The sequence below is a fragment of the Arachis stenosperma genome, chromosome 6 (assembly GCF_014773155.1).
Source record: "Arachis stenosperma cultivar V10309 chromosome 6, arast.V10309.gnm1.PFL2, whole genome shotgun sequence".
Classification (NCBI taxonomy): Eukaryota; Viridiplantae; Streptophyta; class Magnoliopsida; order Fabales; family Fabaceae; genus Arachis; species Arachis stenosperma.
The window spans coordinates 2430312-2447181 of NC_080382.1; the positions used below are offsets into that span (position 1 = coordinate 2430312).

General features: G+C 30.6%; 2 protein-coding genes across 4 annotated transcripts; one reads left to right on the plus strand and one right to left on the minus strand.

Annotated features, from left to right (window-relative positions):
• Positions 1–175: 175 nt before the first annotated feature.
• LOC130935724 (uncharacterized) lies at positions 176–12746 on the plus strand. 2 transcript variants are annotated; one of them, XM_057865601.1, is made up of 4 exons: positions 176–461; positions 545–693; positions 784–889; positions 4463–4582. In XM_057865601.1, the coding sequence occupies exons 1-4, from the start codon at positions 276–278 to the stop codon at positions 4565–4567; spliced, it is 546 nt and encodes a 181-aa protein (XP_057721584.1). In that variant the 5' UTR covers positions 176–275; the 3' UTR covers positions 4568–4582. The 2 variants fall into 2 exon arrangements, with proteins under 2 accessions (XP_057721584.1, XP_057721585.1); XM_057865602.1 differs by lacking the exon at positions 4463–4582 and adding an exon at positions 12696–12746 and having other exon boundaries at positions 177–461.
• On the minus strand, positions 7328–8996 carry LOC130935723 (dof zinc finger protein DOF2.5-like). Of its 2 annotated transcripts, none has more exons than XM_057865598.1 (2): positions 8916–8996; positions 7328–8616 (listed from the first exon to the last, which is right to left on the minus strand). In XM_057865598.1, exon 2 carries the CDS (start codon positions 8600–8602, stop codon positions 7799–7801), a length of 804 nt encoding a protein of 267 aa, XP_057721581.1. In that variant the 5' UTR covers positions 8603–8616; positions 8916–8996; the 3' UTR covers positions 7328–7798. The 2 variants fall into 2 exon arrangements, with proteins under 2 accessions (XP_057721581.1, XP_057721582.1); XM_057865599.1 differs by having other exon boundaries at positions 8819–8929.
• Positions 12747–16870: the final 4124 nt, after the last annotated feature.

Sequence of the window (16870 nt, forward strand, 5' to 3'; positions counted from 1 at the left end):
CAAAAACTTAAATTGTCCAAATGATTGTTATTGCTGTTACCTGTTATCCCCATTTTTCCACATATAACATTTATTTATTTGTTAATAAATTGTCGTTTTGAGTTGACATGCAAGGGAGATATTACATATTATCTTTTTATAAATTATTTAATAACTATAAAATAGAAATAAATGGAACAAAATTTATTTAGTAGGTTGGAAATTGAATCCGCAACCAACAAGAGAAGAAGAATATCATTGATTGATCTGAATCAGAGAGAGAGAGAGAGAGAGAGATGGCTAATCTGTATGTGAAGGCGGTGCCACCGGCGGATCTGAACAGGAACACGGAGTGGTTCATGTATCCAGGGGTGTGGACCAGCTACATCCTCATCATCTTCTTCGCATGGCTTCTCGTCCTCTCCATCTTCCACTGCACCCCCGGCATCGCCTGGACCATCATCAACCTCGCCCATTTCGCCGTCCGTAATTCAATTCCTTTCGTTCTTTCTTTCTTTGTTTCTTGATTTATTCATGATTGATTGATTGATTGATTGATTGATAGATTACGTATCACTACTTCCACTGGAAGAAAGGAACCCCGTTCGCGGAGGACCAAGGGATCTACAACCAGCTGACGTGGTGGGAGCAGATTGACAGCGGCAAACAGCTCACTCGTAACCGCAAGTTCCTCACTGTTGTCCCCGTCGTTCTGTATGTACTCTGCATTCAGTAGAGAGATTTCATTATTGAATTTTGAATCAATAATAACGTAACTGATTTTATTGCTTGCTTGCTCATCAGGTACCTCATTGCGTCGCACACAACTGACTACCGACACCCCATGCTGTTGTTCAACACCCTCGCTGTCATTGTCCTCCTCATTGCCAAGTCCCCCAATATGCACAAGGTCAGGATTTTTGGAATCAATTCTGACAACTGACTCTCTTCTTCTTGTAATGTTTTGCTGCCTTTTAGGTATAAAATCCAATAAATCTTTTCACTCTTTTTTTTTCTCTACTACTCACTCTGCCTGCCGCCTGGCCCATTCAACTAGATCAAACTAATTGTATTTCGATCACAAAACTATGTATGTGTATCTTGTCATTTGAATTTAATTCAACTTGTGTTACTTCTCAATAACATATTGAATTTCACCTTGTAAAGAAAAGGAAACACGTCCATCAAACTTCCCTTTAAGATTCTAACACGATTATTTTTACGTGTGAAACAAACTTTGTAAGCAACATTCTATGTGGTTTTACATTTAGGCGTTGCTAGAATTTTTAGTACTCAAGTCTGGAACATAGTGCATAAAAAACTAATATATTGATGTAATTTTGTACGTAATATTGATATTGTCTTCTTTCTGTGTGTGGTAATTCTTGTCCTTCATCTTGACAATATTATATTAGCTTCTTTTCTCGTAAAATTAAGTAATCAATAAAATATAAGACAAAGGGGGAAAAAGGAAAATACAAATGATCGTTTTCCACTTTTCCTCCGGTCGCGCAATTCTATATATATATTTTTTCGCTACTGGTACTTGCTTTTGTACTAAACAGATTAAAATTACTTTTAGTGAATATGCAGATAAACACCAAATCCAACAAGACTTCTGCATTTTTTGCTACTTTTTCTCTGTTTCTCCCTTTGCGTATGATAAACTTTTGCATTGCATAGTGACAACAACGAAACAAAAAATATATGCACTTTCGATTTCCTTGCCTGAGCCCAACTTTACTGTTCGCAGTCCTTTGTAGGCTGTTGGAATCTATCAATAAACTGCACTTTGCAACTTGAAATTCTAAATAAAAAGGAAAAGTATAGGTATAATATACTATCTGTCAATTTATTGTTAACAATAATTAATATCAAAGATATTTCTATTAGAAGATACATGTATAAAGAGACATTTAGAAAATACATTCACAAAAACACTTTTATTAGACATAACCATAAGAAGATATTTTCATTAGACATATTCATAAATATACTTCCATTAAACACAGTTATAAATAAGAGTTGGCAAGAGTTGATAAAATTCTTGTTGGTTACATAACCAAATTTGAAAAAAAAATATTTTAAACTTTTAACAATGCTTATTTATAGTTGAAAATTATAACTATTGATTGAAAAAAAATATTCATGATATTCATATTAACCATCATACATAATAAAATATAATGACATTATCTAATATATATAGCCGATTCTATTTAGTACTTCGGACTACTTTAGATAAATAATTTAATTAAAATCTTATGAAAAAGAAGCTTAAAACATAAATATTTATATTAAAATTAATTCATAAAAAATATTTTTTTTATTTGTAATTTAGTTTGTGTTTATTTTAAAATGGAGTAATAGACATTTTTTAAAAGAAGAAAAGTCATTTTTTTATTTTTTCATAAATATTTAAAATTTTTTTTTTTAAATTACAAGTTAATTTTAAAATGTCAAATATTAACAGTGACTTTTTATAACTTAAAAATTAATTAAAAGTATGCTGGATCTTTCTAGACAGGAGCTTAGTGTGATAAAAAAATGTAGTTATAGTTATAACTTATAATGTAATATTTTTTATTATTAAGTCTTTGCTCAACTAATATATACCGTATTTCTATTATCAATATAATATATGCCTAATAAAATTTTGCTAATATATGTTTTAAGAATATTAAAAACATATTTTATAAAAAATTATTGAAAAAATGAACAAGTTCAACAAATTTAAGTGAAACGAAACCAAATGAACCTGAATTAAACTAAAAAATGAACCGAAATTTCTTAAGGAATAAAAATTTTTGTCAATACTTAACAGCAGTATCAAGTGAACCTTAATTAATTCACAAATGAACCGAAATTAGTTCAGATTTGAATAAAAACTAACGAACTAAACAACCACACATGAACAAGTTCAGCAAATTCAAGCGAAACGAAACTAAATGAACCTAAATTAAACTAAGAAATGAACTGAAATTTTTTAAGGAATAAAAAATTTGGTCAATACTTAACAGCAACATCAAGTGAACCTCAGTTAATTCACAAATGAACTAAAATTAGTTCATATTTGAACAAAAACTAACTAAACAACCACACATGAACACGTTCAGCAAATTCAAGTGAAACGAAACCAAATGAACCTAAATTAAACTAAAAAATGAACCAAAATTTCTTAAGGAATAAAAAATTTAGTCAATACTTAACAGCAGCATCAAGTGAACATCAGTTAATTCACAAATGAACCGAAATTAGTTCATATTTGAACAAAAACTAACTAAACAACTACACATGAACAAGTTCAACAAATTCAAGCGAAACGAAACCAAATAAATCTAAATTAAACTAAGAAATGAAACGAAATTTCTTAAAGAATACAAAATTTGGTTAATACTTAATACTATCATCAAGTGAACCTCAGTTAATTCGCAAATGAATCGGAATTAGTTTAGATTTGAACAAACAGTAAAAAAACTCAATCATCAACACAAATACATCAACTTCATTTCTTGATCTAAATGAATCTCAAATAAACTAAGAAATGAAATAAAATTATTTAATAATGACATCAGAGAAAATCAGAACGAATAAATATGTTAAAAAAATGTTGGTATTATTGTTGGTGATGATGATAACAAAAGAAAAAGATAATGAAAAAGAAAAAAAAAAGAAGACGCAGCATTAGGAAAGAAGCGGTGAAACGTGCGCGCGTGAATTTAAAATACTTGTTTGGACTTGATTCGGGTTATGACTTGAATGTAGAGTTTTATTCATATAATATAGTTGTATTCAGTTTTAATTTTAATATTTTAATTTTAATTTTAATTACAATTAAAAAATGTCATGTTACATATTTTAGTTGTTAAATTTATAATTATTAATTAGTCATTGATAATATATAAGAGAGTTAGATAGGTGTGAAGGAATGAGATAGAGAAAAGGAGAAAGAAAAAAAATTTAATTTTAATTGTAATGAAAAAGTGACATATGACAAATTTTAATTATAAAATTAGTAATTTAATAAATGTATAACATAGGATTTAGATTAATGATTTACTATTTATGATCTAATTAAAATATAATAAATTAATTTTTAAAAAATTAGTTGATATTGACTATAAAAAAGTTTTAAAATATTATTTATTATTTATTTATATACTAAAATCAATTACTAATATATATGTATATAAATATATATTATTTGATTTATTTTTAAAATATATTTATATTTTAATAAATATTTATATTTATAGCTCATTTTAATATACACTTAGTGTGATTGGAAAGAAAAAATAACTCTCTAACATTACTCGTTTTAAAAATATTAAGGGTTATCAAAACTATTCAAGATATAGATTAAGACTAAGTAGCTAGTTTGTCATTGTTCTCACTTATTTATTTATTATTATTATTGAATTTCTATAGAATTAATTGAAAAAAAAAACATACAAATTAATAACATATCAACACTCAAATTTAGCAGCGGGGCATTATTCATAAGCAAATACTGTGGATTCCATCTGAGCCTCCAAATGGGCGCGCGCCACTCCAGCTCTTTAATTTGTTCATCCCTCATTCAAATTAAATTGGTCTTATCTTTGTAATTATTTTGGTCAACAATGGGATCTTGCTAGATATGAAGTTGCATTATGACCTGTGAGGAGGGTACATAGGGTTGTTTCTCTTTTATTTCTAGTAGTTTTTTTTTTAATCAAATATAGAGTAATTCGAACTCGCAACCTCTTATATGAGTATGAAAAGATTATGTCATTTAAACTATAGCTAGTCGGCTCTTTCCTTCTTTCTTTCTTTAACTTGTTGGACCATATATATATATACAATTGTAAATAGTAAATACCAAAGTGAAGGAATTCTAGACAAGTGATGAGCAATTTAACCATTTCAGTACTCGGCAAAAAATATCTATCTTTTCATGAGAAACAGATAGTCAAAGAAAAATGAAGAAACAATCTTGAGTAAAGTATCGTTTTTGTCCCTAACGTTTGGGGTAAGTCTCAAAGTTGTCCCTAACGTTTCAATCGTCCTATTTAAGTCCTTAACGTTTCAAAATTGACTCAATGTTGTCCTGCCGTTAGGGATCCGTTAATAGAATTAACGGCGGGACAAAATTGAGACAATTTTAAAACGTTGGGGACAAAAACGATACATAGAAATAAATTTTAATTTTATCCTTCAATAATATTAATTTTTACTGTACATAATATTCAATCGTTTTTTAAATTACAGTTAATCACATTACTTTTATTTTAAATAAATTAATTTTGTTATAATTTTATTCTTAAAATAATGTAATTTTTTATAAATAAATAAATTTTACACTTTCATTCTAAATAATGTAATTTTACTTTCATTATTTAATCACATTACTTATAATTTTTTTAATAATTTTACACTTTCATTCTAAATAAATTAATTTTTTTATAATTTTACATTTAAAGTAATGTAATTTTTTTTTATAAATAAATAACTTTTATACTTTCATTCTAAATAATATAATTTTACTTTCATTACTTAATCACATTACTTATATTTTTTTTTAATTTTACACTTTCATTCTAAATAAATAAATTTTTTATAATTTTATGCTTAAGTATTGTAATTCTTTTATAAATAAATAAATTTTATACTTTCATTCTAAATAATGTAATTTTACTTTCATTACTTAATCACATTACTTATAATTTTTTTTATAATTTTACACTTTCATTCAAAATAAATTAATTTTTTTATACTTTTACTCTTTCATTCTAAATAATGTAATTTTACTTTCATTACTCAATCATATTACTTATATTTTTTTTATAATTTTACACTTTCATTCTATTCATATTACATTATTTATTTAGAATAAAAGTGTAAAATTTATTTATTTATAAAAAAATTACATTACTTTAAGTATAAAATAAAAAAAAATTTTATTTAGAATAAAAGTGATGTGATTAAGTGTAAATGTGATTAAAAATAATTAAATACTATGTATAGTAAAAAATTATTATTATTGAAGAATAAAATTAAAATTTATTTCTATGTATCATTTTTGTCCCCAACGTTTTCGTCCTATTTAAGTCCCTAACGTTTCAAAATCGTTTCAATTTTGTCCCGCCGTCAATTTTATTAACGGATCCCTAACGGTAGGACAACATTGAGTCAATTTTGAAACGTTGGGGACTTAAATAGGACGATTGAAACGTTAGGGACAACTTTGAGACTTACCCCAAACGTTGGGGACAAAAACGATACTTTACTCAACAATCTTTTCAGCAAAAGAAATGACAAAAGGACGAAACTTAAGCAGGCACAAATGCCCCACTCATCAGGAAAACTATTATATTCACGAACTTGCAAATTAAAGCAACAACAAATTATATGAGTTTCAACATAGAGCTGTTGGTAGTAATTAAAGAAATTAATAATTAAAGTGGAAAGAACACTTTGATTTTCAAAGATATTCGTACAGACCAAGCCCGAATGAAAGGAAGAAAGGCATTATTATTACATATATACATACACACATTAAGATTAGCATATATGAGTAAAGGTGTTAGTTTTTGTCTGGCGATTGAAATAATAATAGTTAATTGATGATGGACATGTGAAGGCATTGACCTAAGTGATGGAAATGATTTCCACTTGGGCCAAGAGAATGTTTAGAGGGTCCCACTTAAATACCGAAAGAAGGGTGTGCTCTTGAGAGAGTCTTTGCACATGCCATAATTAAAAGCGGAACATCATCGATCACTCGTGGAATTGAGGATCTGTGTCGTGACTCATGCCTCTCTCTTCCTATTAAAATAATACAAATCCTTCAAAGTGGTCGTCCATTGTATTAGGTTTGTGTTTGGTTGGGGCAGGTACGTAATTTAATCCGCTTTTATTTTGGGTAATGCTAGAGCGATAAATTAATTGTTGCCACAATAAATAAATGTTAAATAAAATAAGTTATGACTGTTTTTGTCTGATTTTTTTTTTGTTACCAAATATTTTCGATTATTTTAATATGTATTGTGATTAATCAATTATGTGATTTATGTAAGAGAACTTTGTTGTCAATTTGAGTTTTATAATTAATGCTTGCAATAATGTGATCCACAATTTAAGCCCGCCATTAATTGTTGCGGACATGAGCAAATTAATTAAAACATGCGTTGTTTTTCTTCTTTTCCTAATTTTCAACCGAATAATTCCACCAAAGTGCTTTCATGGTTGGAAAGAATCTTGATCCGATGGGATAATTTAGATAACAAAGCTGACAAACCCACTAATTTTTGCACAGATAGATAGAAATAGTAACCATAGAGAGGGAGCTAGCTAGCGCACAAACCACTCAACCAAAATAATAATAATAATAATTAAACTTGAATAATTAATATATATCGGAGTCTTTTCCTTAATCATGATCAAAACTCAAAAGTCATTTGGACCAAATCTTTGAAAGCATACATGAATAAAGTTGATTGATCTACTTCTGACAGAAGAATTCATGAATACAAGTTGCATGTCCTGGGGCAAATTAAAGCATGACCTATATTCAGCTATTCTTCTATCTATCTATCTATCTCTCTATGTAAAAAGATTTCAAGAAAGGAAAAACAAACCAAGAGTAAAACCCTCACATTGTTGAAATAGCAAATGTATACAAATTAAGAGCAAGTAATTAATAATAACCATATATATTATCCTACTACTGTGTTAGCTTCTCTCTGAACAATTTCAAGCAGATTATATATAATTAAGAAGATGAGATGAATGCATTGCATGATTGTCATCATTAATTTTCTTCTTAATTAATAACTAATTACCATGATGAGCCTTCACCAATAATACCAGTCCAATACCCAGTTGAATTGTTCCCAGCTTGTTGTTTGTTGTTTTGGTCAACTCCAAAAGGGAACAGAAGCCTCCCATTATTATGATTATCATTATTCTCTACTTGCCCACCATCAACCAAAGAAAACCCAAGACTGGGCTTAATCTCTTGCATGGGAAACCCAGAAGGGTAAAGAGCATTTGAATTTGGCATCAATGAAGAATGGACATAAGGAGCAGCCATCCCAGAAGACCTTAGCAACTCAATCGCTGATAGAGAACTTGGAGCAACAGCACCAGCAGCAGCAGTAGAAGAAGATCCATCACCTCCTCCTCCTCCTCCTCCTCCGGTTTCGAGTTTCGGAATCTCAACATATGCAGACAAAGCATGATGATGAAAGTTGTCCATAGCTGGAAAAGCTAAATTGAGATCATGCCCTCCTCCTTGCATCATTTTATTATTAGGGTTTTGTGGTGGGTTCAAATCTGGAACCTTTGGTGCAGAAGATGACGATAAAGAAGATGAAGAGGATGAAGCTGATGATGAGATGATCTTCTTATTCTTCCTTGAACCGCCACCGACAGGGACGTTGCGAAGAGAGCCTCCCTCAGTCCAGTACCTTCTGCAAGTCTTGCAGAAGTACCTGGGCTGAGTGAGGCTATAGTTGTTATAGTAGCAAAACTTTGTGTTGGTTGAATTGCACCTTGGACAGTTCAATTGCTCTTGTGGCCTTGCTTTCTTCTCCAACACTGGCCTTGCTGTGCATGAAGAATTCCCAGATATTCCTTCCATGCTTCTTCAACCTCCTAACATATTAACAACAAATAAAAATAATCTTCTTTTTCACAATTATAGATCACATGAGCAAAGGAAAAAGAAAAGCAGTGTAAACTTCCTTTTGTAGAAAGAGAGAGAAGATGGTGGAAAATTATATAAATCCAAAGTTGAAGAAATTAAAGATACTAATAATAACTCCTCTCAAGTCCAATTAATTAACTTGATACATACCATTAATCTAAGATTTTCATTATTAAACCTAATCTCAGAACATAGAAGAAAAAGAAAGAGGAAAGCAATAAGAGAGAGAGAGAGAGAGAGAAGTGACCTTGAAGCTGGTGGCTGGTCCTTAGTGTAAGAAAGAATGTTTTAGTTGGTTTGTGGGTTGGCTTTATCTGTTGGCTTTACTTTATGAATGATACAAAGAGAAAAAGTATCACAAAAGAAGAAGAGAAATGTGTCTGTCTCTTTTGACTATTAACCTTGCAGTAATTAATTAATTTGATTTGATTTCTCTTTTGCTTTTGTTTTAATTTACGTGGTGGAATAATGAGTGGGTTTCTCTTTCTTTGCTATATCTACTTTCTTTTGTCAAACCATCTTTTTCTTCTCTAATCAACGACCATTCATCACAAACCTATATATATTCTTTTATGTAACTAACATACAGAGATCCATGTTTTCCATTATTCCTTTCATTCTCCATGATGCTTTAACATATTAGGGTTTTAATTTCTTGCAAAGTTATCAAATTGGATTCTCTCCTATCATGATCGGTCGTCTTCATTTTTTACCTTTATCTATTTATGCAATAACTTGTAAACATTCTATGTTTTGGAAATTTGGAAAAGCTTTATTTCATGGTTGATCACTCATAATAAGATGAGGGTAAAAAATCAGGTGCAGTCGACTTCACGTGAAGTTAATAGCTGAGAGCTGTTACATAAAAATTTAGTTAAATCAGTCAAATCATCTAAAAGCTCTCAGTTATCAATTTTACGTGAAATTGACTACACTTAAATTTTCACCTAAGATGAAACGTACTGAAACCACAATTCAATTGCAACCAACTGCATTAGACGAGCCCACCAAGTAATGTAACTTTAACTGTTAATTACTTGATAATTGGATGATCTCATTTTATGAATTTAATTTATTTTATTTTATTTCTGTATATGGTTAGTGAAATTTTTATATCAAAAATATTTGTTAACAAAAAAAAACCAAAAACAACTAAAATTTATTTTATTTATTATTTATTAATTATTAATAAAAAATGAATAAATATTAAATAAGATAAGTTTTTTTTATCATTTTAGCATTACTGTTTTTATATATAATAAGTATTTAGTCATGCAGAGTTACATAGATAATTAAGTTGTTTTATAAAATCACTTATTACTATTTTAAAATTCTCATAAACACAAGTTGATTAGTGATTATAAATGACATGATCCTTTAATTGTAGATAATTATAACAAATATGGTCTAAAATAAGAAGGTGCTTAATTTGAAGAGTGAAACGTTACGGATTCAATGCATCATTATGCATACTGTATGTACAACTCGTCATGAATGAGAAAATCATGATCAATATTGAATAGTAAGTCAATTAATCTGGACTTAAAACGTGAGGAAATGGGTGTGTTTTCTGGAATGTTTTGGAATTAAGCAATGTGCTTAAGCTTGAACTAATCAGAAAGCAATACATGAATTCGCTCACATCATCATTCCATAATTATATTTTCGCATGTTTTGCAAAACAATACTTGTCTATTAAGAAAATTGTAGTATTAAATTTAAACGGAAATATAAACTTTATTTATTTTTGCTAGAAAAAAATTTTAATTTGATTGATTGTACCTCTCATGAGCTGATATATTACCAAAACATATTAATTTAGTCAAGAGAAGAAATAATTTTGCATCCTAAAATGAGATACAGCGTTGCTTTATGCAGCATCGATGGATCATGATATTCATAGCAAAGAACAAATTAATTAATTAAAGGGTAAGAGAGGTTTTTCAAATACATAAAAAAGTGGGTGTCAATATAGCCGACAAGAGGCGACAAAAAGAGGCCACCATGGGTCCCAAATAGTGCGCGGATGGGATGGAAAAAAGAAAAAGAAAAAGATCCTTCAATCTTTAAATACTATTATTCAATTGAAATTAATCATAATTAATTAGTGAAATCTTGTTCAATTGGGTACCCTTTTGGTTGTGATGGGGACGCCTATTGCCTTCAATTACTTTTATTTTATTTTATTTTTTACAAACCATACAAACCCAATATTACGAATCCTCAGTTAGCAATGGAAGTTCTGCCATCACAGATAATATTCCTGATGCTTTAATTTCCAATAAAACAGAACATATATAATACAATATAACTGCAAACAAAAGCGAATGGTAAGGAGTAGTGAATTAGAGAAGATTTGCATATGCGTGCATGCTATTGGCCATCATCATTGACTAATATTGAATTTTTGATACGCATCAAATTAAAATCCATAGACTAATCAGTAATCACTAATGTATGTATGTAGGTGTATGCGTTAACTTTGGCTGCGTTTGTTTACAAGACACTGACTGCGTTTGTTTATAAAGATAGGACATTAAAACAGAAACACTGAAACCAAAATTGTATTTTATGTCCATCTTGACAGGAAGGACACGGAAACACTAACAAAATACACAACTTATACTTTTTATTTTTTTTCATTATTTTTGTTAATTTTTTATAATTATATTTTTTATTATTATATTTTTCATCTCAAATTTTTTGAATGAAAAAAATGAGAATAAATTAAATTTTCATAATTTGTTTTAGTTTATCACTAAATAAAATACAAGAACATAAAATTTTGTGTCTTTATCTATCAATATCTTGTCCTATTTTATTCTCAGTATTTTCTCTTATCTTGTTTTTAAAAACAAACGCCTTGGGAATAAAACCTCTTCCACCAAGAGTGTACTATTCAATTATTTAATTAATTTGTTGTTGCTAAAGTCATGGCATTAGAGGAATATATAATGTGCACGATTCTTACTAGCTAGCTACAACAAGCCCTGTCAAATTAAAAGATATTATGTCAATATCTTTGAGAGAGACAGTCACTTACCTGGTGGCTGGTATGTGATGAACGCAAGCCATGCCAATTCTTTATTATTATTATTATTTCAATGTTCATATACTCCATTCAGTTGATTAGTACATTTATTTCAATAGGGAAGACTTTGAGATCCTGATGATGGAATACTTGTGTGCATGTAGCCCTACCCTGGCGACCCACACTTTGAAATATGTATACTTGGTGTTTCTCAAGATTTGTGTGTTTGCTAGACCAGCTAAAATCAGTAGCGAGACTATTGGTGTTTTACTATGTAACCAAAGTGGTTCTTTCGAACATGACAATGAAAAAGAGTTTGTATCAGAGAGATTACGAGTAAATACCCATAATGGTCTCTGTGATTCGGGTTGTTACTTAATGTGGTCTCTGAGATCCTAATTGCACCATTGTAATCTTTCAAATACGGCTCCGGATGCCATAATAGTCCTTGGACAGTTTTTCGGTAATGAGTCATCAACAAAACGCTGACGTGGCCTCATTTTGCCACGCTGGATGATGTCAATGGCTAGTTGAGCTGGCAAAGTTTCAATTTATACCCAATGTGGTCCCTCCCTCTATATTTAACCCTAAATTCCCAAATGTTCAGTAAGTTAATTTCTTCTTCTTCTTCATCGTTGTTTTCCCATTCTTGTTGTTGCTGTTGTTCCTGAAGTTGGAAGTGAATATCCATGATGGGTGGTGGAAGCACTAGAGCCGGAAGCTCTATTAGTTCACCGTGCAGTGGCCATCGGACGAGAACGCAAAGTAGGAGCAGAAGATCCGGGGTATCGGAATGGTGCGATTGCGGCTGCCGGCCAGTTCTCAGGTGGTCTGGGACAGATTCAAACCCAAATAAATCATTTTTTGGTTGTCCCAATTATAATGTGAGTTATCAGTATTACTTGTGTTGTTATGATTACTCCTACCTACCTGACTGTTCTTCTCTTGTTCTTCTTTCCTGAAGTTTGAGCATGTTATATGTTTGCTTGATTACAGACAAGTGAAAAGAGATGGTGTGGGCTTTTTGTGTGAGCAGATACTGGACAGGATGAACCAGTTGAGAAACCAAAATCTTATGGAGATAATCATGAAGTGAAGATGAACTTTGATTGGAGACTTGGGAGATTAGAAGAAGATGTCCGGAATCAAAAATTGGTTAACCAATTGTTGGTGTTAGTTGTGTATGTATTGATTGTGTTAATTGTTATCCTGTATTGTAAAGGCTGAGTTAAAAGAGTTGGTGGTGTGTATCTTGTATTCATTGAATGAACAATATGTAAAAAATGATAACATGATTATGGTATTAAAAACTGTTGAATGGTGTTTGTTGATGGAATGTAAACTTGGATAACTCAATTAATTAAAACAGTAATATGCTAAAGAAGGTAGCATAAGTGATTGAAAACCAGCCATCACTGAATTAAGATAATGGTTCAAACTTAAAAGATAATTGTATTAAGATAATGGTTCAACTTAACACAGTTAGTCACATAACACAAATGGCAGCCAACTAACATGAGCATGTTAAACAAAGTTGTCTCAAAAAGGAGGACTTTACAGCAAAACATATACATGCTCTATGGGGGTAATGGTTGTGTTAATCTTGGAGAATTCTTTTTCTGTTGTGTATTTTCCTCCAAAACCTTTGGTAGTGATGCTCCATGCTCGAAATAGAGTTTTATCAACAGATAAGAGTTTTATCAAATAGAACACTCATGACCATGAAACAGAATATTATTTTTAAACAGAGTATGACCATAATCAAACAGAGCTTCTCATGAAACCCCAACCTAATCAAACCATAGAACCATAGTAATAGAAAAAAAAAAACCAAAATTCCAACCACACTCAAAACACAAGCATATACAAAAATCATCATGCATTGCAGAAAAAGAATAAAAAAATTACCTTTACAAATGGCAGAATCTCTTGTTTCTGACACAGGAGAAAACAAACGATAAAGTGAAACTTGATTTTGATGTCTTCTGAGTGCAAGAATTTCAACCTCACCAATGGAACCTTAAGAAAGTAACAGAGCATTATTTTCAAACAGAGCATCTCATGCAACCTAATCAAACCCTAGAACCATAGTAACAGAATAAAAAAAATCATAATTTCCAACCATACTCACAACACAAGCATATACAAAAATTATCATGCATTGCAAAAAAAGAATAAAAAAAAATTACCTTTACAAATGCATAACCTCTTGTTTCTGACGCAGGAGGAAACGAACGATGAAGTAAAACTTGATTTTGATATCTTTTGAGTGTAAGAATTTCAACCTCACTAATGGAAAGAGAGAAGGAAAAAGAAGAAGAAAATAAGAAGACAGAGGGTGGAAGTGGAGAAGACAAGTGAAGAGATGGTGTGTTTTTTATGAAGCGCGTTTCATATTTTTATTTTATGCCAAACGACGATGTTTTTGCCAAATTGGGGCGCCAACCCAAAACGCCAACGTTTTGGCTCTCCAACGTGGCATCTTTGTGATACATCAGATCGACGGTCATGACTCATCACCGGAAAACTGTTCAGGGACTATTATGGTACCCGGAGCCATATCTGAAGGATTACAATGGTGCAATTGGGATCTCAGGGATCACATTGGGTAACGACCTGAATCTCAGAAACTATTATGGAGATTTACTCGAGAGATTACTGTTGGTGGAATAGTTCCGTATCTTTAGTCCAATAATCTAGCATAATTTTTTTTAATCAATACTTTTAAATATTATTAATCAACTAACAATTAAAAATAATAAGTTCAACCAAATAAAATTTAAATAAATTATGAAAGCAAGAGGGATTTTTTTAAAATAAATATTATTTACGAAAATAAATAATTTGCAGTATTTTTATAAAATTGCATCGTATTACTTATTTTATTTACAGTGTAAACAAAATAATTATGAACGTATTTTGTTTACACTTTAAATGAAGCAAGACTGACATGCTGAGGCGTGTTTATTTTGTTTACACTGTAAATGAAATACGTGGAATATTATGATGTTTACAGTATAAACGAAATATGTTACGACAAATTTTCTGCAGTTATAAAAAGATGAATTGATGGGTGCGTGGCCAGCAGAAGATACCAATGTGATGGCTCCACCAGAGTCTTTAGCACGAACTCCTCCTCGTTATCATCTTTTAATGAATCGCTGTCGTTGCTATTCGCAACATAGTCCTCGTCGGATTTCTCACCGTCAATGTCCATGTCATCCAACGGACTAGCAACGTGGATCGGTGATAGTGCGAGAGGTGGATCATCCTGCACAAAGTTCGACTGCCCAGATCCACCGCCACCAACATCACCAACCTCCGCAGAAATCTCCATCACTTGTTCGGCCATGATTCTCCCATGGATGTCAAACATCAACCGCACATGCTCGTTGCCCTGTAGTCAAAACAGACAAAACCGAAAAACTCAATTTCCCATCGTTGCTAGCAGCCTATACCCTACCCGTCCGACCTCTTTTCTCCCACTACCAGCAATGTTATTCAATATCAGACTCTTCGACTCCAACAATGAGGCAACTCGTTGTGTACGCAACAACATAGGATTCTCACACTCAACAACGATCCATTATCACCATTTCTCATAAGGCAATTGGAATACACACATACAACCAAATATCTACTACTATTAGACATTATAGCTAATTTACGAAAGAAAAAGGTTTAGAAGAAGTAGTCAATATCATACATTGAACATGTCAAAGTTTTACCTACCAAATCTATGTCAAAGTTATCCTAACATCCTATCGGGTCGTTCAAACCACTTAGAACAATATATTACTAGACCTAATATCTACTGCACACTACTTCTATTAAGGTACCCACACTATGGCAATATGTTTCATGTTTATTATAAACACTAAACGAATAGCAAGACCAACTTAAAAGTCTTCTGCTTCAGCAAAGTGCCACGTGTCGTTCAGCCTATTAATGTCTACATCGCGCTGATCGGTGCACGCCATAATCTTTAAGTGACTCGTAGAGTTTATCAAAGAAGGGTAAAGTAGGAGAAAAGTGAAAGAAATGAACAATTTCTAACATTTGGTTGTGCTGTAAAAACTCTTATATATAGGCGTTTCTGACCTTGTATCATTTACAGTGTAAATAAAATAATTATAAACGTATTTTGTTTGCATTGTAAACGAAATAAAGTCGTTGCACAACATATGTGCAAACGTCATACGGCCGCCACGTTTTCAATCTTATTTTGTTTACAATATAAACAAAATATGTTTATAATTATTTTGTTTACACTGTAAATGAAATAAGTAATATGATGCAATTTCGTAAAAATATTGCAAATCGTTTGTTTTTGTAAATAATATATTTATTTTATTTATTTAAAAAAAATCCGAGCTATAGACACCCAAAAAAAATTATGAGAGCAAGATAATGACTAATGTTACAATAATGATTGAATCTCAATTAATTGATCTTTATTTTAATTAAGTGATTAATATTTTTCTAGAAAGAAGGTTAAAAAGTCATAAGAATTTATTATTTTGACTATTAATTAACCATCAATATTTAAAAGTGTGAGCTAAAATATATTGTTAGATTATTAAGTTATAAGAATTAAATTAATGACTAAAAATGATGGCCAAAAATAATAAATTCAAGAGAAAAAAAATCTTAAACGGTCCCTAACAATTATCTCGAAAGACAGCAAGGCCCTTAACAAAAAAAAACCTTTGCAGCTCCTAATTTTTATTTTTACGAGACTGATTACCCCCTCTATCAATATTTTCTTTCTGTATGAACGGAATAAGCCTATATGGCATGTTAAGCTGTTGATTTATCCATTAAATACCAGCTAAAATTGACAAATTCTTTTTTGTTGGGAATCTCGTTGTCTTTTAAGGGTAATTGTCAAGGCCGTTTAGTTTTTATTTTTATTTTTTATTATCTTTTTTAAATATATTAGCTAAATTTATTGAGTAAAATAAGAAATATTGGTGATTTTAAATTGGTCTTGCTTATAAAAATTAAATAGAGGATATATTAGTGATTAATATGTTACATAAGTATGTTCTGAAAAGAAATCATTGACAGCAGAACTAACGAGTCTCATAAAATTAAATATCGAGAGCTGAAAAGAATATTTTTTTATCAGAGACTTCGTTGTCCTTCGAAAAAAAATCAAGAATTGAGAT